Raw genomic sequence first — 25,943 nt, 5'->3', positions numbered from 1 at the left:
GACTCTCTTGTGTCTCTGAAAGTGTGGGGACTCATTGTCCCCCTAAATAATGATATTATTTTCCATCTTCTACTTTGGGCTATTTTCTTCTTAAACGTGTGTTACAGTGCCTACTGCGGATCGTTTTTATTTTAATTTTAATTTTTTTAAATAAACGTGCCAATAAAAAAAAAAGGTCAAATCGATACAATACGATCCCCTAAAGTGTTGGTTTAATGTGTTCATTAACGTTTAATTCATGCACAGCCATGTCAAAAGCGACCTTTTGCACTTTACTCGTCAGTATAAACTGTATAACCCGTTTATACAGTCTCTGGTTTTACTGGAGACCATTCAAGCCGCTCTACCGTATCTAGGCAACACGTCTGTAACCAAGGCAACCGCCTAGCTTCAGACGCCGCTTCCACGGTTCCCATAGAAACGTGATTTCAGCCACATGACTGACGACTTGCGTACAGAAACAACCGTGGATCAAATACTACGACCTGAACGAGATTTCCTACGGATTAGGAAGGCAAAGTTACGTGTGTTATGAACCCTAGTTTAAGACGACGCGTCTCGTGACGATGACTTGACCGTCCGCGCGGGAGAACGGCGACTGGCGCGCGGCTCAGCCTGAAATGGGCTCGAGCGCCTCGGTGTCACTCTGCGTGAGTAACGTGGCACCTCATCTTAAACAAAGCCGCCGCACTGCTGTAACTACCGCACCGAATCGACATGCAGTTCGGATTTTAGTTTATTATAGTAAAAATGAAATAAATCCGTGCACTGCAGTCTCGGGGTGGGCTTGTGCCATGCAAGGCATGCACGCCCACCTGTCTGGCTACCTGGGGTCTTGAGAACACGGGCGCTACTGAGTATGAGACACGGACTTGTTTGAAATAGAGATGCGTTTTTCTCTCACGCGTTTTGCTAAATTGCAGCGACGTCCGGCGTCAGCGAGCGTGAAGCGGAGCGCGCGAGTGCAGCCCCACCCGCAGGCTCCAGAGCTGGACCTCGGGGCGGTGTTTGGTGTGCCCCTGCAGAGACTCAAGGAGGCAGGACGGCTGCGGCAAGGTGTTCCCCTGGTGCTCAGGAGCATGGTGGAGTTCTTGGAGAAATATGGTGAGCATTGCTGAGTTGCCTTCTTATGGCCTGTACAGACAGCCTGCTAGGTAAAGCTAGCATCACTCACACCTGTGTGTGTGTGTGTGTGTGTGTGTGTGTGTGTGTGTGTGTGTGTGTGTGTGTGTGTGTGTGTGTGTGTGTGTGTGTGTGTGTGTGTGTGTGTGTGTGTGTGTGTGTGTGTGTGTCCAGGTCTGCAGCAGAGTGGCGTGTTCAGGTTGTGTGGGTCTGACCGACGCTGTCAGACCCTCCGTGTGTGTTTGGACCGGGGAGAGTGTGTGGGTCTGGAGAGAGGAGATGTTCCCACGGTTGCTGCACTCCTCAAACTCTACTTGAGAGAACTACCCTGTGGACTTATTCCACACACGCACAGCAAACACATGCAGCAGGCACTTATGGGTACACACACACACACACTCACACATAGCAAACACATGCAGCATGCACTCACACAATCACGCATGAAACACACAAACAGTACTCAAAGTGGGCCGGTACTCACTTCTACAGTTTACTCTTTGGCATACTGTGACTTTTCTTGCGTACTGGCACTTCTCACAAGTGTGTGTATGTGTGTGTGTGTGTGTGTGTGCGCGCACGCGTATGTGTTTGTGTGTGTGAAGACTGTAAAGACGGAACAGAACTGTTTACGGTACTGAAGGAAACCCTGAGCCGTCTTCCTGATGACAATTACAACATCTTGTCTTATCTTCTGCACTTCCTGTCCCGAGTGGCTGCCTATAGCCAGTGGAATCACATGACCTCCGAGAATTTGGCCACAGTGTTCGGCCCATGCATCTTTCGGTAAGTCTAAAATAAAAATGTGTGTGTGTGTGTGTGTGTTTATTTGAGACCTTTAAAAATAAATGAGACCTAATAAAAAATTACAAGGTTTCTGTTTTAGTCTTTAGCATGTGCAGGAGGGACTCATTTGAGAGCTTGTGTCCGGTCTCATCCGCACCTACCTGCCGCTCTGATCAAGTGTTTGGCTGATATAAACACATAAGAGCTTCGTAAAATACCAGTTGCATCTACAACCACCCTGAAGTAAACTGGACACACTGCACTGGCTATCCCTGGTTTTATTATGTCCTGTCACCCAGGTTTGGAATTTTAGTGTCATTTTTGAGTCCACGTCGTCCTTTGAGGGTCATATTAAACCATCAATAAAGCAGCGTATTTTCAGCCTATTGTCCTCTCTGTCACTCCGTAGCTGAGAGTCTTATTCGTGCTTTAATCCAGACTGGATCACTGCAGAGCTGCTCTCCTCGAGCTCCTGCCTCCGGGCTCCGGAAGCAGCGGCAGGTCCACATACGCTGGCTTCAGGTCCACTTCACCAGACCGTATAAAATGCTTCTTCTAGTTGTGAAGTCCTTGCATGGTCTGGTAGCTTCCTGCTCTCTTTCACCTTCGCCTTGGTTCTTGGATGCTCGCCGGGTCTCTGTCTCATGCTCCAGGCTCCATACGCTGTTAGGGTAGCGGACCCTAATTTCTGGAACACAATCCCTTCACACCTCCCCACAAGTACCTCTGTATCCTCCATTCCGGATTGCTTTTCCTCATACTAACTAAATATCTTGCTACTGCATCTATCTCGTTTATTCAAGATTTAGTTATTTAACTGCCTCTGTTAATACTATAGTCATTCTTTTTTAAATTCTAGTCCTGTTTTTTTAATTCAGTTTCTTAATCTTTTAATGTTAAACTTTTATATGTGCAGTTTCCTTGGCAATCCTGAAAGGAACCTATAATAATAATTATTATTATTATTATTGTTGTTGTTGTTGTTGCTGTTATGTACATACTACTGTATGATTAATATTGCTAATAATATTAAATGGTGTAAAATTGTTATTTTTATTGGATACTAATCGCAGCTCTGGAGTTTTTTGTTCTGAAAGGTTCATGAACCATCTTCCCAGCTGACTGTGGAGTGTCAGAATGTTCTCTGTTGAGTTCTAGAATGGCAGTCTAGAATGCTCTCTCTGGAGTTCTAGAATGGCAGTTTATAATGTTCTTTCTGAAGTTCTAGAATGGCAGTTTATAATGTTCTTTCTGAAGTTCTAGAATGGCAGTTTAGAATGTTCTTTCTGAAGTTCTAGTATAGCAGTTCAGAATGTTCTGTCTGGAGTTCTAGAATGGCAGTTTATAATGTTCTTTCTGAAGTTCTAGAATGGCAGTCCAGAATGTTCTGTCTGGAGTTCTAGAATGGCAGTCCAGATTGTTCTCTGGACATTTAGAATGGCAGGTCAGCACAGCGGTACTACGATAGATTTGGGTGCCTGTCAGTCACAGGCCCTTAGAATCATCCTAACTCCATTCAGTCAACCCCCCACCCCTGGCACCTGTGCTGAGCAGGCGGAGAGCACTAGGGACATTTTGTCCTTCATCAACACACACCCTGGGGGATAGGTGAAACAGGGTGAAGTGTCCCACCGAGGACAAGACAGGCAGTGCTGAACGCTCCAGGAGCTCAGAGCCTGCTAGCCTGTCAACCTGCTAGCCCTCGCTGCTGTCACAATGTGTCAAAGGGATTGTGGGTCGTTCCCAGCAGACCTAATAAACACATAGAAAGTTCTACTCAGTCTTCATCCTCCAAGTAAACATTTCTGAATGTGTGTGTTTGTGATCGTGTGTGTGTGTGTGTGTGTTTACAGATTTGTACGATCCACTGTCTGCCCTTTCAGATGGAGTAGGCTGTATTTATGGGCACAGCTATGAGTGGCCTCTGTGTGATGGATTGCTATGAATGTGTCTGGCCAAAGCCGTCAGAGTGCACTCTGTGAGCCTAGCCAAGTTCCAGACACCATAGGATAGGAGGGCAGGAATGAGGAAGAGGAATCTTCCAGACAGTGTAGAAAGAGAGTACAGACAGGCAGATAAATAGATGGTTTCTGCATTTCGTCACAGAGGGCCAGAGGCTTATTTGATCGTGTCATTTCCTCATAAACAGGACTATTAATATCATTCCACCGTGTTTGACATTTTAGCTCCCATCATCCTCTACCTTTGACCCTGGCACAAACCTACACGAAAACAAGAACACCACATACACACACCTACATACCTACACACACACACACACACACATTTGGAGCTGACACATACAGCAATGTGCTTCTCAAATGGACATTTCGAGTTATACAAATTATGTAGACATGGCCTGAGTGACCAGCTGTCTATCTACCTGCCTGACAGTCTGTCACTTTGTCTCTTTGTCTCTGCATGGGATACAGTTTGAGTCTTGTAGATTTGATCTAGTTGACTGGACATGTTGGCGTTTGGGAGTGCTTAGGTTCTGGGTAGTTCTTGAATTGTATTACATATTCTATTATTTATAATAGAATAAATAATAGAATAAAAAAGTATTTTAAAAAAGCCTTTTATATGAAAACTTGGTTTGTTTTTGATTTTCTTTTGTAAATTGACTAAATGGGACTGTATGTTACGACAATATATTCACTTTTATAGCGACGTTTTTATTAGAATGTAATTCCTTTTCTGGTGGGAGGGGTTTTTAATGCACTACGGGGTAGATGACAAGGGTGAACATGCCAGATAAACACCAGCAGGGGGAACTGTGGAGTTCATAGACTTTTTATTAACATTAACACTCGATGGTTTTTGGGTTGGGTTTTTTTTGGGGGGGGGGGGGGATTTATGCTATTTTAACAAAATGTATGAAAGTGTTGTTTAGTGTATACTGTACTAGGTGATTAGAAAGATTTAATAGTTTAAATGTGACTGATAATAATTTCAACTGTTATGTTTTATAACCTGTTTGTAGTGTCTCTGAAGGCCCGAAGATGCTGGAGGAACAGGCCATGTGTAATATCCTTACTCTACATCTGCTGGAGAAGCACACACACCTGATTCCAAACACACACACTCACACACACGTCTGCAATACTACCCACAAACTCACAAGCAGCGTCCACCTGACCACACACCCCCTTAACACTCCAACCACACATACCCCAAACACCACACGCCCTTTAAGTGCTACACACACCCCGAACACCACCCATACACTGAACACTACACATATTCCAGACACCACGCATATCCTAAACACCACACACCCCTTAAATGCTACACACGTTCCAACCACACATACCACAACCACCACACACCCCATAAATGCTACACACACCCCAAACACCACACATACCCCAAACACCACACACCCCCTAAACACTATACACACTCCAAATCCCACACATACCCAAAACACCACACACCCTATAAATGCTACACACACCCCCAATACCACACATACCCCAAACACCACACACCCCCTAAACACTACACACACTCCAAATCCCACACATACCCCAAACACCACACACCCCCTAAATGCTACACACACTCCAAATACTACACACCCCATAAATTCTACACACACCCCAAACACCACACACCCCATAAACACTATACACACTCCAAATCCCACACATACCCCAAACAACACACACCCCATAAATGTAACACACACCACGAACACCACACATACCCCAAACATGACACACCCCTTAAACACTACACAAAATCCAAATACCACACATATCCCAAACACCACACCCCACCTAAACACTATACACACTCCAAATCCCACACATACCCGAAACACCACACACCCCCTAAATGCTACACATACCCCAAACACGACACACCCCTTAAACACTATACAAACTCCAAATACCACACATACCCCAAACACTAGACACCCCATAAATGCTACACACAACCCAAACACCACACACCCCCTAAACACTACACACACCCCAAACACCATACATACCCCAAACACCACACACCGCTTAAGCACTACACACACTCCAAATACCACACATGCCCCAAACACTACACACACTCCAAACACCATACATACCCATAACTCAACACACACCCCAAACACTACACACACCCCAAACACCATACATACCCATAACTCAGCACACACCCTAAACACTACACACACTCCAAATACCACACATACCCCAAACACCACACACCCCATAAATGTAACACACACCCCGAATACCACACATACCCCAAACACCACATATACCCCAAACACCACACACCCCCTAAACACTACACACACTCCAAATCCCACACATACCCCAAACGCCACACACCCCCTATATGCTACACACACTCCAAATACTACACACCCCATAAATGCTACACACACCCCAAACACCACACACACCCTAAACACTATACACACTCCAAATCCCACACATACCCCAAACAACACACACCCCATAAATGTAACACACACCACGAACACCACACATACCCCAAACATGACACACCCCTTAAACACTACACGCAATCCAAATACCACACATATCCCAAACACCACACCCCACCTAAACACTATACACACTCCAAATCCCACACATACGCAAAACACCACACACCCCCTAAATGCTACACACACCCCAAAAACTACACACCCCATAAATGTATCACACACCACAAATACCACACATGCCCCAAACACTACACACCCCATAAATGCTACACACACCCCAAACACCACATATCCCCTAAACACTACACACACCCAAAACACCATACATACCCCAAACGTCACACACCCCCTAAACACTGCTCACACTCTAAATACCACACATACCCCAAACACCACACACCCAATAAATGTAACATACACCATGAACACCACACATACCCCAAACATGACACACCCTTTAAACACTACACACACTCCAAATACCACACATACCACAAACACCACACCCCTTCTAAATGCTACACACACCCCAAACACCACACACCCCATAAATGTAACACACATCATGAACACCACACATACCCAAAACACGACACACCCCTTAAACACTACACACACTCCAAATACCACACATGCCCCAAACACTACACTCCATAAATGCTACACACACCCCAAACACCACACACACCCTAAACACTACACACAGCCCAAACACCATACATACCCCAAACACCACACACCGCTTAAGCACTACACACACTCCAAATACCACACATGCCCCAAACACTACACACACTCCAAACACCATACATACCCATAACTCAACACACACCCTAAACACTACACACACTCCAAATACCACACATACCCCAAACACCACACCCCCCCTAAATGCTACACACACTGCAAACACAACACCTCCCATAAATGCAACACACACTCCAAATACCACACATACCCAAAACACCACCACCCCCCTAAACACTACACACACTACATACAATGAGGACTCAGCACTGCCCCCCTCTCTCGCTGACATGACACCACTGCAGAGGGTAAGAAAGAATTATGTGTGTGTGCATGTATGGGTACGTGTGTGTGCTTGCATGGCTACGTGTGTGTGCAACTTATTTACATGAATATTTGCTTGTTTCCCAGGAGCAGTCTTGTAGTTTATTTACTGTGTGTGATGTCAGCATGGGTAGGGCCAATGATATGGGGGCCCACCCACCCACGACAGCAGGGGCAACCCCACTATCCAGCAGGTAGGATTCCATTTCCTGTTGCATGTTATGTACCTGTATCCTGTCTCATTCTCTCTCATTCTTTCTCTTTCATCCTCTCTCATTCTTTCTTATTCTCACTCTCTCTCTCTCTCTCTCTCTCTCTCTAGATCCTGTCTACCCAGTCAGTCCCGCCTCAGGTGCTCACTCACGGTAAAGAGCACGGTAAAGATTGTGTGTGTGCGTGTGTGTGTGCGGTCTTCACTGTATCAGAAACATCCTATCTCGCTGCTATTGGTTTTTTGTTTTGCAGAGCCCCTCCCATTCAAACACCCCATGCAGACGATCAGACACCAGCCACACACACACACCACGCTGCCAATCGCACGCCCAGGGTGGCAACACACGCTCGTGCACCAGCCAGACATGCTGTGAGAACAGACACACACAGCCTGAGTCAGACGCCACGAGGACCAGCTCATGCCCTGATCCTAGGAACGACGCGCACTCTCAACACGGCTGCACAACATGTGAGAGCAGCATGTCGCCGGCGCAGAAGAGCCGGCAGGCACCCACTCATACTGGAGGTCAGGGTGGCTCGGGAAGACCGGCTGGCTCGGGGAGAAGCCGGTTAGAGAAGATGGGCGAGTCCTTCTGTGAACAGCCCAGGTCCTGCCCCAGGGGTAAGACCTGTGTCTACGTGCGCATGCTGGATCTCTCTCACCTTCCCCACCTCTCAGGGCTTCATTCCTTCTTTCTCCACTCTCCCTTTCTGTGTCCCTCCCTCTCTCCTTCTCTCGCTCCCCACAACATTCACATGGTTGTTTGATGAATGTCTTCCTGCTCTTGTACGCATGCAGTGTTGCGGTGTGAAGTTTCTGGAAGCGGAGCAGTTGTTTCAGATGACTAAAAGCCCTCTGGTTCTAGTGGCTGAATGCGTGAGGTTCACTGACCTTCTAACCGCTGTTGGTCCCTGCAGTTCCTGTGTGGAAGGCCACCAGTGCCAGTGCAGCCCTGAGCCAGGGTTTGGGCAGTGAGCAAGACTCCACCTCTTTTGTGCCATCCAGCCAATCACACTCCACGTAGGAGGATCCCTACATCTAAAATGTGTTTCAGTCCATGCTCTGGCAATGGAAACATGCTTACATGGCTGTGTGTGTGTGTGTGTGTGTGTGTGTGTGTCCAGTGAGCTGCTGGTCCCTCTGCAACAATGCCATGTTCGCAACCTCAAACAAGCAGTCAAGAGCTTTGAGAATCCCTTCCAGCTCAGCCACAGTCATGAGGTGGGTGTGTGAGTGTGTGTGTGTGTGTGTGTGTGTGTGTGTGTGTGTGTGTGTGTGTGTCAGAGGTAAGGTTTTGTATTAGAGAGATACTACACCATCAACTCTGGATGGTTAAGGGCACTGCTGAAGGGCCCAACAGTGGCTGTATGGCAGAGCCAGGAGTCAAACCTGCAAGCTTCAGATTGATAGCTCAAAGTCCTAATTAATTAAATATTCATGTGTAATTAATTAAATATTCATGTGTAATTAATTAAATGTTAGTGTGTAAATATCAGTGTGTACTTCATTAAATATTACTAATGGAGTGGCTTTCTGTGCAGGCTGCTCACAGTGGTAAAGAGACAGAACCTAATGTGGTGAATCACATCACAGACCTCAGCCAAGGATGGAGGCAGCTCAAAGGTACCAGCTGGGGTGAGACTGCACGTGGCATAGAGTGCACGGGCCGAGAGTGCACAGGACTAGAGTGCATGTGGCATAGAAGGGCCTAAAAAATGAGGCTATTACAATCATCAGGTGTACCAACATTTTTACTCTCCTGCGCTTGCTCTCGCTCTCTCTCTCTCTCTCTCTGTGTAGGGTTAAGATCAAGACAGTGTGTGAAGGGAGTGAAGAGATCATGTGGTTCCACTTCCACCCAGCAAGGGGAGACAAAGATCAGAGTGTCTCAGCCCAAACCAGCACTGGAAGACACAGTGAACGTGGTAGCGCAGCACCTTAACGAAAAACGACTGGAACTACACATACCAGAGCACATGCAGGTACACGCACACACTCAGCCATTTTAGCGTGCTTCTGACACATGTAAAATGTCATGTTTATTATATTTATGCCATTTAGCTGACAATTTTATCCAAACGCACTTATACACTCACTCCCTCACACAGTCTCTCACACAAAAATAAAATATCAACATATAAAATAACATTTCTGGGTGATCTAGATTTTCCAGTTATTTACTGTAGACACTATTAAAAACTTTTAGGTTTAGTCCATATTTTGTGTGTGTGTGTGTGTGTGTGTGTGTGTGTGTGTGTGTGTGTGTGTGTGTGTGTGTGTGTGTGTGTGTGTGTGTGTGTGTGTGTGTGTGTGTAGGACATGTCTCAGGTCCAGCTGGCTCTGGAGAAGAACACACTGCAGAAGTGTCTACTCTACTGTGAGAGTCTTCACGGCAGGCCGGTTGGTCCCACACATTTAGACTGTAATGTTACTACTGGTAAAACTGAAAAAAGTATAAATTGTTCCACGTCTCATTTGTTAATGAAAAAATAGACAAACATGAGGGAAGCAACGGAATAATGGTTTGTACCCAGACACAACCCAGTATATTTGTGTTCACACTGAAATTGGCATAATTTCACAAAGTTTCATAATTAATTGACAAGCTTATTGTCTGAATCGTAATAATAAATTCTAAACAGGCTCCACAGAGTGCCAGGTCATTTTCACAACACATCTATATTAAATGCTGACCTGTCAGAGGTGTATATGTTACCTGCTGACCTGTCAGAGGTGTGCTTGGGCTGGAACAGAATGAAAATGTGGTACACATGGAGCAGGTTAGAAAGCCCAGGTTTGTGAACCACGAGATCCAGAATGTATCATGAGCTCTGTGTGTGTGTGTGTTTTCTCTACAGAAGTCCAGAGAGGAGAGGAGTGTGATGAGAGACCTCTATAACCGCTATCGTTTGGTGAAGCAGGCGTTGTATACCTCAAACACAGCGATCAACGCCACCGTATGGCTCCCTCCCTCATCTTCTCGTCTCACTCATCCCTGTTCAATATATTTTATTTAATGAAGTACATAATAGTCTGCAGAACAAACATGCATTCAACCCTTCTTTTTAGACTTCTCTGAATGGCTATGCTTAGGACTACAGACTAGTTTTTGTGTAGGGGGGTGTGTGGGTATGTGTGTGTGTGCTGATACAGGGAACAGGGGCAGGTTCAAATATTTGACATGGTTTCTGTGCCAACACAAGAGTACAGGAATTCTACCTTAATCTCACAGCTGGACAGGGACAAACAGTATACAGCTCCTGTAAATGATACACATTCCACCAACAGGTACATACGCGCGCACGCACGCACACACACACGCACGCACACACACACACACACACACACACACACACACACACACACACACACACACACACACACACACACACACACACACACACGCACAAACTGTTTTTAAATATATGGAACCGCATGTCCTGTGTGTACATATGCATATTTGTGTTTGTTTATACGTGTGTGTGTATGTTTATACGTGTTTGTACATGTGTATATGTGTGTGTGTGTGTGTGTGTGTGTTTATACGTGTTTGTATGTGTACATGTGTATATGTATGTTTATACATGTGTGTCTGTTTATACGTGTGTGTGTGTGTGTGTGTGACTCAAGGACAGAGTTCCTTAGGCAGATGAAAGAGGTGCGAGCAGAGAAGAGACGACTGAAGAAAATTCTGAAAAAATACAAGGAGATATTTCTCTCAAACACGAGCAGGTACACACACACTAACACACGCACACACACTAACACACGCACGCACACACACGCACGCACACACACGCACACACACACGCACACACACACACACACACACACACACACAGACACGCGCACACACACACAAACACGCGCACACACACTAACACACGCACACACACTAACACACGCACGCGCACACACACGCACGCACACACACACACACACACACACACACACACACACACAGGCAGAGTAAGGAATTGAGGCAGCCCTCTCATCCACACACAGCTTTATTGAATTTATTGAACAGTCACATGTTTTCAGAAACACGTCAAGAAACTCAAAACAAGAAGAGGAAAAAATACCCTTCACGGAACAGCATCTGCCAGAGAGGGTATTTCAGTGTGAGCGCCACCCACAGGCCAGACAGGGAGGAAGGGAGGGGCAGAAAGGGCGGGGCTAACACATATAGGGTTGGAATGACACAGACAGTGCTGGGTGGCTCCCCTGTACACGCATGTACAGTAAGGGTGTGTAGAGGTTCAGTCTGGATCATTACTACACACACCTGCGGGAGTAAGGCAATAAAGGGAAAATGTCAGATATGTGTGACAAAGAGGAGTGACATTTTTATGCCACACCCTCTTTCTCATTTTCCACGCCTTCTTCATTAAAGGAACCTACAGAGGGAGGACTGGGTAACCGTGGCGGCGGAATATGAGCAGTACAAAGCCCTGAAGGCCAGACTGAGGCTGCTGAAAAGCATGCTGGGTGAAGACGCACGGCCCTGAGGGCGCCGTGTTTGACTGCCTCGCCAGGTGAGGGCGGGGCCAGGTGGGCGTGGCTTGCCTCGCCTGGGCAGAAACTGCATGCTAACCATGCTAACGAGCCAGCAACATTTGCTTAGTTTTTTTTTTTTGAACAAATGAAACAGGAAATCTTGGAATAAAACAGCAGCTCTCTAGTCTACACTCTGCAAGATGGAAACTTCAATTATTTATTCAATCTAATCTATATCACATACACAACGTAACTGCTTACAAAAAATAACCTTGGCAATTTTCCTTTTCAATTCTACATTTTTAGTTTTTTTTTTTAACCAAAGGCTAAGTGTTTGAACAAATCAGATACATATATTTCACAGTGACAGCAAGTAATGCTTCCTTTGTGGTTCACTGCATCTGAAATTTGGTGAACGTTGTTCAAAATGGTGTGGCATGCTTGCAGTTTGCTTTGTGCCAGTGTTTCAGGGATTGCACTCAAGTGAAGGTCACTGTCAGGTCAGGATTCCCAAAGTAAACTGGTATAGTGTCAGAATGAGTGGAGAGACATATTCTCTCTCCACCGATTGCCGCAGCACAGATGTTCGCTCTGTGGTCCTCTGAGACCTCCGGTCAGTCCCTATTGTTGTTGTGTTCTGCTTCCTAATACACCCTGAGGTGTGCGTAGGCCAGAACAGAACTGGAGCTGGGTCCCTGGCGACTGGACTGAAGAGCCCGGTACCTGCAGCACTAGCTGGTGCTAATGTACCACAGGGTTCCTCGCTCTTCTTCTACTGTTCCCTTGCTGTGTGTGAGCTGTTCGATGTTGCGCTTCAAAAATAAAACGATGCCTCGACAACCAACACCGTTTTGAAGATTCTTTATGTTCTACCTACAATAGTAGTGTTCACTGAAGGTGTAAATGTTTTAAAACATAAGGTATCCTTTCCTTCTTGCCATAAGGGAAGGTGATTTTCCAAACGCGATCCCAGGTGAACCCATAAATATACATTTATATGTGAAGTCTTGGATGTGCTAAGATAGTTTTTTGCATGGATTACTCGCATATGGTCTAATCTACACTCAAACTCATATCAATGTTACAATTTTAACATATCGTCTGTTAATGGTCAGATTTTTGATCATACAGTGAATTAAAAGGGAAAGGCGGTTAGTCCGTTAAGCTACTGTAGACATGGTTTAGGGCTTACAGACAATCTTGGACACTGCCAGGCAAGCAACGCCATTTTGGACTGAACAAATCTGAATCACCACTACTGAACTCAAACATGTGCGCTGTAGGCCGCTTATACCCATATACAATATATACAGCATGGAGGTTAACAGAACGGTCAACGTGTACTTTAGGTAGAAGGAGAAGCAAGATGACAAACTAGAACAGACCTGTACAGTTAAGGCTTGGATGCAACGAACCCCCTCAGCTGCGGCAGAGCTGAGAAACTGCGGGTGTGGGTGCCGCGGTTTCACCACAGCAACACACAGCACAACCCACACAAACAATGGTGCAATAGCACCTAACAACGGTCAGTTGCTTTCTGAGCCATGCGTGCCTACCTTGTGTTGACTCGAACTATTTTGGGAGGGTTTGGTTGGGTTTTTTTTAGTATCTATTGGGGTGACCTCTTATGGGGACGGTCCGCATTATCTTTGTGTGTTCAGGTGTGTTAAACAGTTCTCCCCGCAATACCTTTGGCTTACAGCAACACAGCATTAAGGTTGTGAACACGTCTAAATGTGTGTTAACAAGGAACGTCAGGTACATTATAAACGATCAGAATAGACTCACTCTCTCTCTCCCACACACACGTTTTGCATTCCTCCAGAAAATAACTTTAGACAAAATCAAACTACGGTTCCAGTAAAAAACAAAATAAAGTTAAAGGAGAACTGCGATAATGCTGTAAAAATAAGCAAGTGTTCATTAAGGGGTGCTAACGTCAGGAAAATCATGGACGAGTCAGGTGAAAGTCTGTGAGCCGCAGCCTGGCCGTAAGGACGGTTCAACATCGAAGGCCTTTTCTCTGGATTTAAATCCCTTTTAATTCCGGGCAAGGTTTAATATGGTTAAAAGGTTCAAAGCAGCCAGAAGAAGTTCAGCCCAAGGCTAAATCATCACTGCGCGTAAAGGTTCTCTGTTCGAAATCCCTTCGCCGCCAAACAGTCCTAACAGGTGTAAGAATCTGCATGTACACGTACGATGTAAGGGGCGTGTCCAACGTTCCTACCTGCCAGGAGGGGGCGGCGCGGAAGAGATCCTTACACGGACGGATAAGGCCGTATGCATTTCTACTGCAAGTTTTCTCAGGGGACTGGTGCTGTGTTTGGGTTTAAGAGGCTTTGTTACAGGACGGTGGCAGAGCTCCAAGGCCTGTCAGATATGGTGACAAATTCAGTACTTTCTTTCTGTCTTTCTTTCCTTCTCTCTTCCATCGTTCCTTTTCCAGTTTTTCCGGTGGAGAACTTTGCCACCGACCAGTTGACCAGGTCGGTTTTTTGACCCAGGTGTGGTAGCCCCGGGAGCCGGCAGGGAGCTGGCGTCCAGGACTTGGCGGTGCGGCTGGCCTCAGCGTGGTGGGTGGTGCGTGCCAGGTCCTGCGGAGGCGTGGTCTCCGGCGCTCTGCGCACGTGGCTGGCACAGTTGGAGACAAGCGGCACGGCCCGGAGACGCGGGAGGCGTCTGAGCGCGTTCGCTGCAACTCTGCCAGCGCGTTTGTGTGAAATATTAGCGTAATATTTCGCCTGCAGCCTTTCTGGGGCCACGTCCAGGGTAGGAGTGTTGTCGGGAAACACTGGAAATCAGGTCAAGCGCCAGCTACCGTCCCACCGCAGTTAGCGTCCCGAGCTAATATTGCATCTCAGCGTTGGTGGTGTGGGTTTGCTACTGTACCGGTGAGGGCTAGAGAGTGTTAGTAAGTTCAGGTCGAGTCTGGGTCTCTGGCAGCGTGCGTTAGCGCACGGTGCTAATGTCAGGTTTGACGCTAAGCTTTTGAGGCCTGCTGGGTAAACGAAATCCCCTACTGTGTAACGCATACAGTGACACAGCTAGAGCACAGCCCAGAGTTTAGGCTGGAGGTTTTAGGGTCGCGTTCTCTTGCTTGAGGTGATGGTAGCGTGTGCTACCATGCCGTGTGAATTTTATGTCTTGAGATGTGATCTTCAATAAACAAACAGATAAATAAATGTAGTAAAATTGTTATGTTGAAGGTTAGACGCTGTTAATAAGTTCGTGTTGTGTTCGTGTGTGTCACTTAGCACCCTGTACTAATGTCGCAGGTCTTGGGGTGTGTGATCAGAGGATGAGAGTTTGTGTTGAGTCTGTATGTGGGTGTTAGCACGTGTTAGCGTCTATGCTATTAGTGGTGTTGAGGCTTGTGATCTGAGGCCCGGTGACGGTGGGGGCCGGGGTCATTAGCGGCCGACGCTGATGTTGCAGATCTTGCAGCTGGGGTCCTTCTTGGCATTGACGGTGGAAAGGCTCATGAGCTGGTGGCCGCTGATCTGGCCGACGGTGCCGCGGGAGATGTCCACGGGCTCCGTGTAGATCAGCTCCAGGATGAGATCCTGCGCATGGCGGAACTCCACGCGCCCATCCTCGCCTACCGTGCGCGTTAGGAAGCGGTTGCTGGCGGCGTCCAGCTCGGGGAGCCGCTCGCTGCAGTACAAATCCCCGGCCGAGCCGCGGGGGGCCAGCACTAGAATCACGTAGTGGTATGCCGTGTACATGCAGTAGAAATCCCCGAAGTAGAGGCGCGTGTCAGCGTCGAACAGCGCCTCAGCCGGGATCTGGAAGCGGTAGCGGCCATAGGGCGAGTCCTGAGCCGGCTGGCCCGTGTTGAACTCCGTGTTGCAGCTGAAGAAGATGCCCTCCAGCTTCCCACTCAGCGGAGAGCCGTGACTCCCGCTGTTGTCCTTCACCGAGGGGAGCATTCGGCCTCCCTGCGCAGCCCTGAAAGACACACACACACACACACACACACACACCAAAGAGGGTGTTCACCAACATACACACACACGTGCATGCAGACACATACACACATGCACACAACACAGAAGGGTTTCACTACTGTCCGCCACAGTGGTGGCCATCAAGTAAATACACTTTTTTTCAAATATACTCCTGTTCGGGCTTAGACATAACTAAACCTAGACTTGCATTTAACTGAAATTCTCAAGGACTCACAATTAAAGAGAATGCAAAAAAATGGTATTATTATCGTTATTACTAGTTATTATTATTATTACTATTACACAGGCTATTCTTACTACAGTTATTATTATTATTAATATTATACAAGCTATTATTACTACAGTTATTATTATTATTATTATTATTATTATTATTATTATTAATAATAATATTATACAGGCTATTATTACTACAGTTAGAGTAGTCCTGGATATTGTTTCATAAGTCCATCTTTAAGGCTTATGAATGCAACGTGCACTGTAATGTATGTGTGCATTACACAGATCTATGTGGGAATAACAAGGTCTTCCTCTGACTACAACACTATGCCTTACAGTGCAGTTTTTCATTGTGCACATCTATCACCAAGAAAAAAAAAAATCTGAAAACATGGCTGTTTTTTTAATATGTATTTTAAGGACTGTTAGTTCGACTGAAGCTGTTTATGCACACTGTAAAAACCACAAAGACTGGTATCAATATTTTCAAACAATTTTCAAATTCTTATTGCCGTTTGCATAATCCTCAAAACCAAGCTGGCCCTGGAACCGTTGCTCCCTTTAGCTCTGATCACTGTGCGACTTTGTTTTTTTGGTCTTAAACACACTTTCTACGCCGTCTTTTAAGCGATTCATCACGTCTGTAAATAAACTACGGCATTTTCACTTATTTCACTAGCGGATGTCTTTTGCTGCTGTTCCGCCGTTTGGCGGACGGGGGCACTCTGCACGTGCCAGGGACGCTCCCGGAGCTGCTCCCGTACCGTACCTGCAGTGCTCAAAGTACTCCTGGTTCTGGTTGCGGTAGAACACTGTGAACGGCAGCATCCGTCCAGCGATGACCTCTGCCTTCTGGAGCAGCTGGTTCAGATGCACGCTGGAGTAATCTGCATGGCGACACACACACACACACACACACACACGCACGCGCGCGCACGCACACGCGCGCACACACGCGGACACGCACACGCGGACACGCACACACGGACACGCACACACGTACGCGCACACACGCACGCGTACACACACACACACACACACACGCGCACACACATGCACGCGCACGCACGCACGCACACGCACGCACGTACACGCACACACGTACACGCACGCACGTACACGCACGCACATACACACGCACACGCACACACACACACACAGCTGGAATACTCATTTTACTACACACAGCTTTCATGCATGTGAAAATAAACCTCTGGCTTGCTGTCCCCCCGCCCCCAACACTGTCGTTATTTCCGTGGCTACGGCTGTGCGTAGGATTAGGAGGGTAGCGGTCATTTAGCGAGGCCGTCTACTGGCAGCAGACGAGACCCTTGCTAACGGGGGAGGGTACGTTACCCGCGGTGCAGAACTCAACGATGTCACTCCATTCGGATATGGCATAGTCCCCATCGCTCTGCTTGGACGCAGTCTGCACGGCAACCGTGTACTCTGTTCTTGGGCTCAGGAACCAATGGCCTCGCACGGTCATTGGCAACGGCACTGCCTTGGCAACCAGCTTGGTGGGTACATCCTGGAGACGGGGGGAGGGGGGGAGAGGAATCAGACAAACGGAGATGGCTCAGAGGCAGGGTGGGGAGCTGGGGTGTTAGCACGTCTCCGTAGTGCTGCTACTTATGTGCCACACCTTGTGTTTGAACTTGTTGGAGCTCTTGGTCTCTTTCTTGTTGAGGTCGATGAAGTAGTGGGTGATCTTGTCTTTGGTGCGTGGGTCCATGTCCCAGCAGATCTTGAAGGAGTCACAAGTGATGTGGCTGATCCGAATATTCACCGGCACTGGAAGCTCCATTCCGACTACACCACTGTCTTCTGCCTTACCTGCACACACACACACACACACACACACACACACACACAGAGAGAACTAATGATGAGAATAATAATTCCTTCGTGGCGTAACCTCGAAGACCTCTAAGCACTGAGTACAACACCACAACAAAGCCTCATCTCAGAAAGCTTAAGACCGTTAATATGTAATACAGCAAGGTGCTGGGCTTTGTCACAGCCAAAAGGGATAAGTCCCATATGCAGAATGATCACAAGGAACCCAAGTCAGAGACAAAAGCATATCTTCACTGTACTAAACGCAGCATTATGGCATCAAGATTGCTTTACCCTTAACAAAAGAAAAAGCTTTCTCTCCTGCATGCAAGCGCACGCGCACACACACACACACACACACACACACACACGCAGTGCTGTTTCCATGGCAACAAAGCAAGCTGGTCCATCGGTGTATGTCAGTCCATTAAGAGAGAAAGTTCTGACTGTGTTCAGAAGCACAGTGCCTCGACTAAGGAAAGCAATGGGCATCATGGAAAATTCTAGAAAGCCTGCCAAGTCACAGCCCCGGGGAGCTTTCAGGCTCATGGGATCGATTTTATATCACTATTTTAAATGAGGATCCATTTCCATTGCGCCGTGACTGCTGACTCCTGAAATGGGGTTGCAGAGAAAGAATCTCAGGATGTGACAGCAAAAATGGAAGCTCTCCTAACAATGGATATCATCGCTATCGTAGAAAGGCCCTCAATCGTATGCTTCTCAACATAAAAACAGGCAGAACTGCAACAGCAAAACAGTGCATTTGTCTGATATAGGACAGAAATGGGAAGCTTTTAAAGTCATGGGGGTCAGACCCAGATGACCCACACATCGCATTCTATGTAATGATACGGCACGCATCCCTCGATGAACTCGCACAAATCCAAGTGCACATGTACTTTAATTTTCAAAATATGAATTGTGCATTGTTGCTATAACCAATCCATTAACATAACACTCGATACTTCTTGGTTGCCCATGGCAACAAAGTACTACTGCTTTACCATACAAAATGTACAGAATGCGAGCGCTGTAGAACACTGAGTAAAACAAATAAAACCTGTAAAGTCCCAGTGGGAGGGAGGCAGTGGTGTAAGGAGCACTGTAGACAGGTGGCTTTGCTTTGACCCTTTGACATCCAACTGGGGACTCAGCAATACACTAGTAGTGAGCCACACTGGAGCATTCTATAAATTACATACTTGCTGGATCGCATGCACAGAGCTTAGCATATGGAACAATGGAGGAAAAGGCATTTATTTGTATAAACGCACAGAACCTGCATCGCCGCAGTCGACAGACTGTGACAGGGAGGAAGAGACCGTGAGGGAGAGGGAGAGCAACTTTGACAAGGAGGGAGAAACTTTGACAAGAAGAGAGAGAGAGAGAGAGAGAGAGAGAGAGAGAGAGAGAGAGAGAGAGAGAGAGAGAGATGCTGTGACAGGGAGACAGAGACTGTGAGGGAAAGACTTTGACAAGGAGAGAAAGAAAAAGAGAGAGAGAGAGAGAGAGAGAGAGAGAGAGAGAGTGACAGGGAGATAAAGAAAGACACCGTGGCAGGGAGACAGAGTTTGTGTTAGGGGGAGAGAGAGAAAGTCTGTGACATGTAAGAGAAGGTTATTTACTGGAGCATGTCTGGCCCTCGGTTTGACACTGAATTACTTAAAGGTTTCTGTTAACACTGCTGTCTATTCTAGGTCTCATTTACACTCACACACACACGTACACAAACAAATTTCCTTTCACTTAAGTGGGGCTTCAAACACACTTGACTTTAAACCTGAAGAAAGTTGTAGAAGAAGACATCTTTACTAGGAAAATGAACCTATTTGTGTACCATAAAATCTTTAGCACTGCTTCCTTAGTTTGTAACCATAATGGACTTATTGATCAATTAAAAGCCATCAGGCAAACAGACTCCATCCGTTAGAGTACCAAGAAACCAAAGAACCAAATGTGTGATAAAATGTAATCATTACTTAAGTCATTATTGCCAAACAAGCTATGCATTACATCTGGAAAGAAAATAAAACCAGGAAACAGCCGTATATGCCATAGTAATTACCTCACTTCAGCAAAAGAAGACCCTCATAACCCCAGAGAGAACCAAGTGGACTTTCATTCATAAGCCTGAAACAATGAGAATACAGTCACAACTCTGCCAACCTGAAACCCCTCCGCTCAAACGCCTACTAGATGAACTGTGTGTGCTACAGCCTTATACGCTTCTCCATTGTACATCACAGTAGTGCTGCAGGAGGTCTCCGCACACGCGCACACACACACACACACACACACACACACACACACACACACACACACACACACACACACACACACCCGTGCAGAGAGAACGAGCGACATGTCCTCAGGCTGAAGAACACACTGTGTTAAGGAGGTGCGTGAATGTTGGACAGTGAAGTACACACAGCATTCCAGCCTCCTTAGATCAGAGAGCTCAGCACCATCGTGCAGAGTAACTATACAAAAGAGAGTAAACTTCACCACGCAGGCCCAATTACACACTGTAGTTTCATTCTCACAGCAGTACTGTTCTCAGTGAAGTGGCAGTACAGCTTCCTGTACGACAGGTGTGCCTGGCTAATGAAGGATGCGGACCCACAAGATGATTTTCAATGAAGTGGCTGATGAATGTAAAAAGAATCCAATTTGTTAAACGTCTACTCAGAGGGCTTCCTACATGCAAACATAACACTAACAGTTAGCCTGCATCTATGAATGACTCCAAAACGACAACTGTGTGAGAACAAATAAAAGTAGTTAGAGTTTACCTTAGTGGTGAAGGGATAAACTAGCCACCCAGCTAACGATCTAGTTACAGTGGACAATATTAATATTCCCACCTTAGTTTTGACACCTGGCTAACTACATTGGTTATAAGTTCGGAAATCAATTATAAAGAATTTGAGATAATCATAATATGAAAGCTTACAAATGCAACAAGTAAAATAAAATCACATTTATTTCAGTTAACGTTAGCTAGCTAGCTAACTAGGTTACTTACCTGTACCGTGGGCTAAGTTACGCTAGCTAGCCTGGCAAATGTTAAACTAACGTTAACCTAAGTATCCAAAACGAGCTTCTAAATTTGGCAACTTGCCCAGAGATAAAGCTTTATCAATCTAATTGTCATTTGTCGTTATTAGTCGAGTTTAAAATTGCGGAGGCCGAGGATAAGATTTGAAAATGGCACGTTGGTTAATTCGTTAGAGAGCCTTGTTAACGGAAACTCGCTTTTCATTTGAGTTGCCACTGTCCGTTGATTTTCGATATAAAACCAATTACAGGGTATTAAACATGTTTTTTCCGCATATGTCGAGCCAGTTGGTATGGCTTAATAAAATATCTCACAAAAGGAGTATGTGCAATTTGGCGACTTGATTTCATGCGATGTTAAAAGCTGCTGAACTGACTTTCACAATGTTTCATCAGCTTCAGAGTTGGAGGACGGCTGAGGAATGTCAAGTGATTCAGCTGAGACCAAGCTTCGCCATTTTCTCATTCTAATCTCTTTTTCTCTCTCTCTCTTAGCAGGTGTTGGGCATGTAATCCAAGTCAAAACCCTGCAACTTCGATTAAATCATGCACTCTTAGTTCATCTTTAAGCGTCTTCTCTGAAAGACCCGAGTTCAGGTGTCAGCCATTAGTCAGGATTAGAGAGCAAACTGTGATACCATGGCATCTCAGTTTAAAATTTACGCAATTATAATGCATGCAATTAATTTATTAAGGAAACAGTCTTCCAGAATTATTTTTCATCTTTTTGGTCTAAAATTTGGTCATCTCTGTGGATTAGCTAATGCTAAATAGTTACCAGTAACATGTCCTTGTATATAAAGACAAGTGGAATTTGCATTCCTCAGTGATGTATAATTAAATATATAGATATAATTAGCCAACATTAGGGATGAAAAGAAACTGTGACAGCAACATTGGAGAAACTATAATAAGCCTGGAACAAACTCACCACACCCTCTTTCTATTTCTGCCTCAGACAGACCTTGGAGATTTTGCTTTGGTTGTTCCCCAAAAAGACATGACGAGGCCCCGCACTCTACATTTCACTTGGCCATCAGCTGGCCAAGGCGTCAACACCTGCATGACAAAAAACCCTGCTGTGTAAATTTGCTGAATAATATGTGCACTGAAAGAAGAGAAGCTTTGCACGGCCTCTGTGTTGCGGCTGTGTGTTTTGGCTCTTGAAATGAGGAATATAAAGCCACTTTCCTCTTAGAACAAAAACGTGATGAGTCATTGCATTAGCATCAGCATAACGTTACCATAATGTTACCAGGGTTCCTCAGCAGCAGATGGACACAGCCTTTGGACAGTCTTTCTGAAATCCCCGATAGATGCCTCTTGTACTTTGATATAGCACTTGCATAGCTAGACTTGATAAGGACAAGAAAATATTCTGACAGTAAAAATATAATTAACAGAGAGTTATTTTGTGTTGTTGGTCAGAGAAAGAATTATTATGTCACAGAACAAGTCCAACATGTTTTTTTGGGTTTTTTTTACCATGTACCCACATAGGCCTTCTGTCCAAATATAAACACAGGACATATCTTCAGATCTTCAGACAAACAGGCTGATCCTAGAATAAGGTACTTTAACATAAAGCAGCACTCATATACTCATTACAGAAATGTATTTGGTTTGAACAAGTTTTATACAATTTAGATGAAAAAGTGGCCCAGCAATATGGCCACTCAGCCCAACTGTTTCATTTATTTATTTATTTCATTTTATTTAACGTGAATATACTATTTTAACAGTAGAGCTGGGGTGTATAGCGATAACTTGATGGAGTTGTCATCAAATGTGACACCACCTACTCACACAACTTTTCTTTTGCAGGGAGGTCCCTGCAGGGGAGTGGATGGCTTCCCGGGGCAGGCTGGGACTAGAAGACCGTCTCCAGCACACAGGAGCAGTAGTTTCAGGGTGGCTGGACTGGAGGTGAGCTGGATGGGAGTAAATCTCCATTCATTGGGGCCCTGGAGGATTTGATCCCACCCCACCCATGGACTGCACTGCCAACAGCCATGCTGGGCGCTGGCTCTGATTGTGTGTGATTGTGGATGGTGCTGAGAGGTTGTCTTAACTGTTTTTCTTTTTCTCTAGCTCTGGTCTCGGAGGTCTGGGGTCCAGCACGGTTTGGCGATTGCCCTGTTTACACAAACCTGATTTATCCCCACAGTTAGGTACCATGTGTAAGAGGTTTGTTTAGAAGGTGTGAGCAAGAAAACTGGAAAACTTGGTTGAGTGAAATAGCTAAGCCTTGTGGAACTCCTCCTGGTGGTGAGTATTTGCAGGTATTTAACACCTTCTCACCCTCCATTGCATTCCCATGGTCCCTTTGTCCCTGAGGAAGAATAGCTAAAAAGAGTGTCTGGACTTTCAGGATCTGTCCTGATCTGCACTGTCTCATCAAAGCTATAAGCCAGTGGTCAAAGATGCTCCGATTTTAACCCCCACAACAGCGCGTCCTCCACTACTGCGCCGGTAGAGCCAAGATTACCTGCTACTCAACCATTAAACAAAACCTGCTACACCCAAATCATCCCTAATGAAAAGCTTTCAACAGCTGATTCTGTGCTGGACCAAGGGAATCATCTGCGTGACTCTATGACCCTATATTATGCCATTTGCTGACCTGCTGGCCCTGAAGGTTGTACATGAGCTCATCACGTACAGCCTTCAGGGCCAGCAGGTCAGCAAATGGCACAATAAATATGCGTATTCCTGAAGCAGTTTCTCCGTAGCTCTCCTTTATATAAAGCTCTGTGTTCAAAATGCTCTTTACTAATTTATGGCAAAGCAAACTCCCACAGTGCCGTTGGTGATCTGTTAAGAGAAACATTTTTATTAGTCACTGTACCTCATGAATACCCGAACAGATGTGTTAGGTGACAAGTGGCAACCAAACATATTCCATGTACGCTTCACACTATGCAAGCAAAATTGACCGTGGTAGACATTTGCAAATGACAGCTTCTCCATAACGGTGATAAAAAATAACGTGGAGAGCAGTGTCCTGATATTTATACTCCGCAAATTCATAAAACCTACACAGTGCTCTTCGGCACATATTCACAGAATTACAGACAGGCGATCACACTAGTCTCACTCCAGTATCAGGCCAGTACAGGCACAGGTGCACTGAGAGGAACAAAACGAGTGGGGGAAGGGGGTGGGTGTGTCTCTTTTCATCCTTAACAGTTCTTGTTGCTGTGTGTATGACCGACTTGGCCCCTCCCTTGTAGACGTACTCTGTCTCTTTCTCTGTCTCTCTGTCTTGTCTTTTCTTCTAGTGCTCTTGTTTGTCTGCCTGCAGCGGTGATTGTATTCTGATAGGTGGATCAAACATCAGGAAAGCAGGACCCTTAATTACAAATTCTGATCATCTGTGTGCATTCTAATAGGCTCGCTGTGAGTGCAAAAAATAAGAATATTTGCCGGTAATTTACCTGCAGGTGTCCATGACATTGAAGAACCACGCCGAAGGTTTTACACGCTAATTTAAACATGCAAACGAAGTCGCTGAATCAGCATGTATGCTTTTTTTGGGGGGGCGGGGGGGGGGGTGGATTTTTGAGTAATCAAACGCTTTTAGCCTGCAGAGCTTTGAATATCATTACGCGATATTCTACTATAATTATAACATTCTTATTGCAGAGATTGCAATGGCGTTTGCGGTGACTGACAGAGGTCGCCGAAAGCGTTGTGACGGCGCAGTAGCGGCGCCGCGAGAGAGGGCAGTGTCCATGGTGCTGAAACGGTGCGGCTGCAGAGATTTTATCCTCGCGACAAACGCTTTGGATGCGGCAGCACCCGGCAAGGATGAAAGTGCAACAGCTGATGCATGTGTGTGGGATAATGCTAGACTCGCGGTGCGATGTGAGAAATAAGAACCTGCAGGGACTGTGCACGTCAGAAATACACGATGACTCGGCACGGCCCGCCACAATCTCGTGGCAGGAAAACGTGAAAATAAAAAGAAAGACATTTCAGGTTTTATTATATGTAGGACTGAAAGGAAACCTACGCCGCTTTAAAGGACGTGGATGGGACTTTTCGTGTAAACGCATCTCTCAGATTCGGAGCTCCGCTCTCTTACCGTCTCTCTCGCACAGCTGGAGCGACTCTAGGCTCACGTTCTTGACCATGCCCTCGCGCGGGCTCAGCGGGCCCGTGATGCCGTGTCCCAAATCCGGCACCTCCATGTCCTCCGAGGGGCGAATATCTCCCTGCGTGCGCGATCGCGTCCTGTGGGAACGGAGAGCCTTCTCGTTTATCTCTCCGGTGCGCGCTCTCTCTCTCTCTCTCTCTCTCTCTCTCTAATGTTGTGCTAAACACCGCGTCACCAGCACCCCACCACGCCTGACAAACTGTATTATATGCAAATGTTAAGTTGAGATGCTAAAAAAGAAAACGCGGGTCCCCTTACTTCGTTCATGCCACGCGTATTTTGCAAATCGTACTCTCCCTCGTTCTCTACCTTTCCCGGGAACGCCACGCGTGCTTTGTGGTGCGCGCACTGCTAGATCTGCAAGGCTGCCGCTGTGGCTCTCGTCAAAGCTCGGTTTAAGCCGCTCCGCAATCGCATGCCCTCTCCTCTCCCGTTCCCTCGGACTCTGGATCCGTTTTTCAGTGACGTCATCTTGTCTGGAATACGAACGCTCGCGCTCATGTCCTTATTTGGTACCCAAACAGCCCCGGCGCGAGCGCGCTGCTCCCG

General features: G+C 46.2%; 2 protein-coding genes across 5 annotated transcripts; one reads left to right on the top strand and one right to left on the bottom strand.

Annotated features, from left to right (window-relative positions):
• Positions 1-620: 620 nt before the first annotated feature.
• LOC113580080 (protein FAM13A-like) lies at positions 621-12,603 on the top strand. The gene is made up of 18 exons (XM_035532944.1): positions 621-650; positions 924-1,104; positions 1,297-1,503; positions 1,728-1,908; positions 4,892-5,204; positions 7,300-7,422; positions 7,526-7,632; positions 7,761-7,815; positions 7,904-8,273; positions 8,570-8,672; positions 8,777-8,873; positions 9,194-9,287; positions 9,453-9,634; positions 9,969-10,052; positions 10,511-10,609; positions 10,885-10,940; positions 11,283-11,384; positions 12,046-12,603. The coding sequence occupies exons 1-18, from the start codon at positions 621-623 to the stop codon at positions 12,158-12,160; spliced, it is 2,499 nt and encodes an 832-aa protein (XP_035388837.1). The 3' UTR covers positions 12,161-12,603.
• On the bottom strand, positions 12,277-25,943 carry phyhipla (phytanoyl-CoA 2-hydroxylase interacting protein-like a). 4 transcript variants are annotated; one of them, XM_027014433.2, is made up of 6 exons: positions 25,653-25,943; positions 25,323-25,471; positions 17,982-18,172; positions 17,693-17,867; positions 17,106-17,223; positions 12,277-16,097 (listed from the first exon to the last, which is right to left on the bottom strand). In XM_027014433.2, exons 2-6 carry the CDS (start codon positions 25,426-25,428, stop codon positions 15,560-15,562), a joined length of 1,128 nt encoding a protein of 375 aa, XP_026870234.2. In that variant the 5' UTR covers positions 25,429-25,471; positions 25,653-25,943; the 3' UTR covers positions 12,277-15,559. The 4 variants fall into 4 exon arrangements, with proteins under 4 accessions (XP_026870234.2, XP_026870235.2, XP_035388965.1 ...); XM_027014434.2 differs by lacking the exons at positions 25,323-25,471; positions 25,653-25,943 and adding exons at positions 22,167-22,294; positions 22,480-23,226; XM_035533072.1 differs by having other exon boundaries at positions 25,323-25,943.

Source organism: Electrophorus electricus, chromosome 13, assembly GCF_013358815.1.
Source record: "Electrophorus electricus isolate fEleEle1 chromosome 13, fEleEle1.pri, whole genome shotgun sequence".
Taxonomy (NCBI): domain Eukaryota; kingdom Metazoa; phylum Chordata; class Actinopteri; order Gymnotiformes; family Gymnotidae; genus Electrophorus; species Electrophorus electricus.
This window is presented reverse-complemented; position numbering and strand designations above follow the sequence as displayed.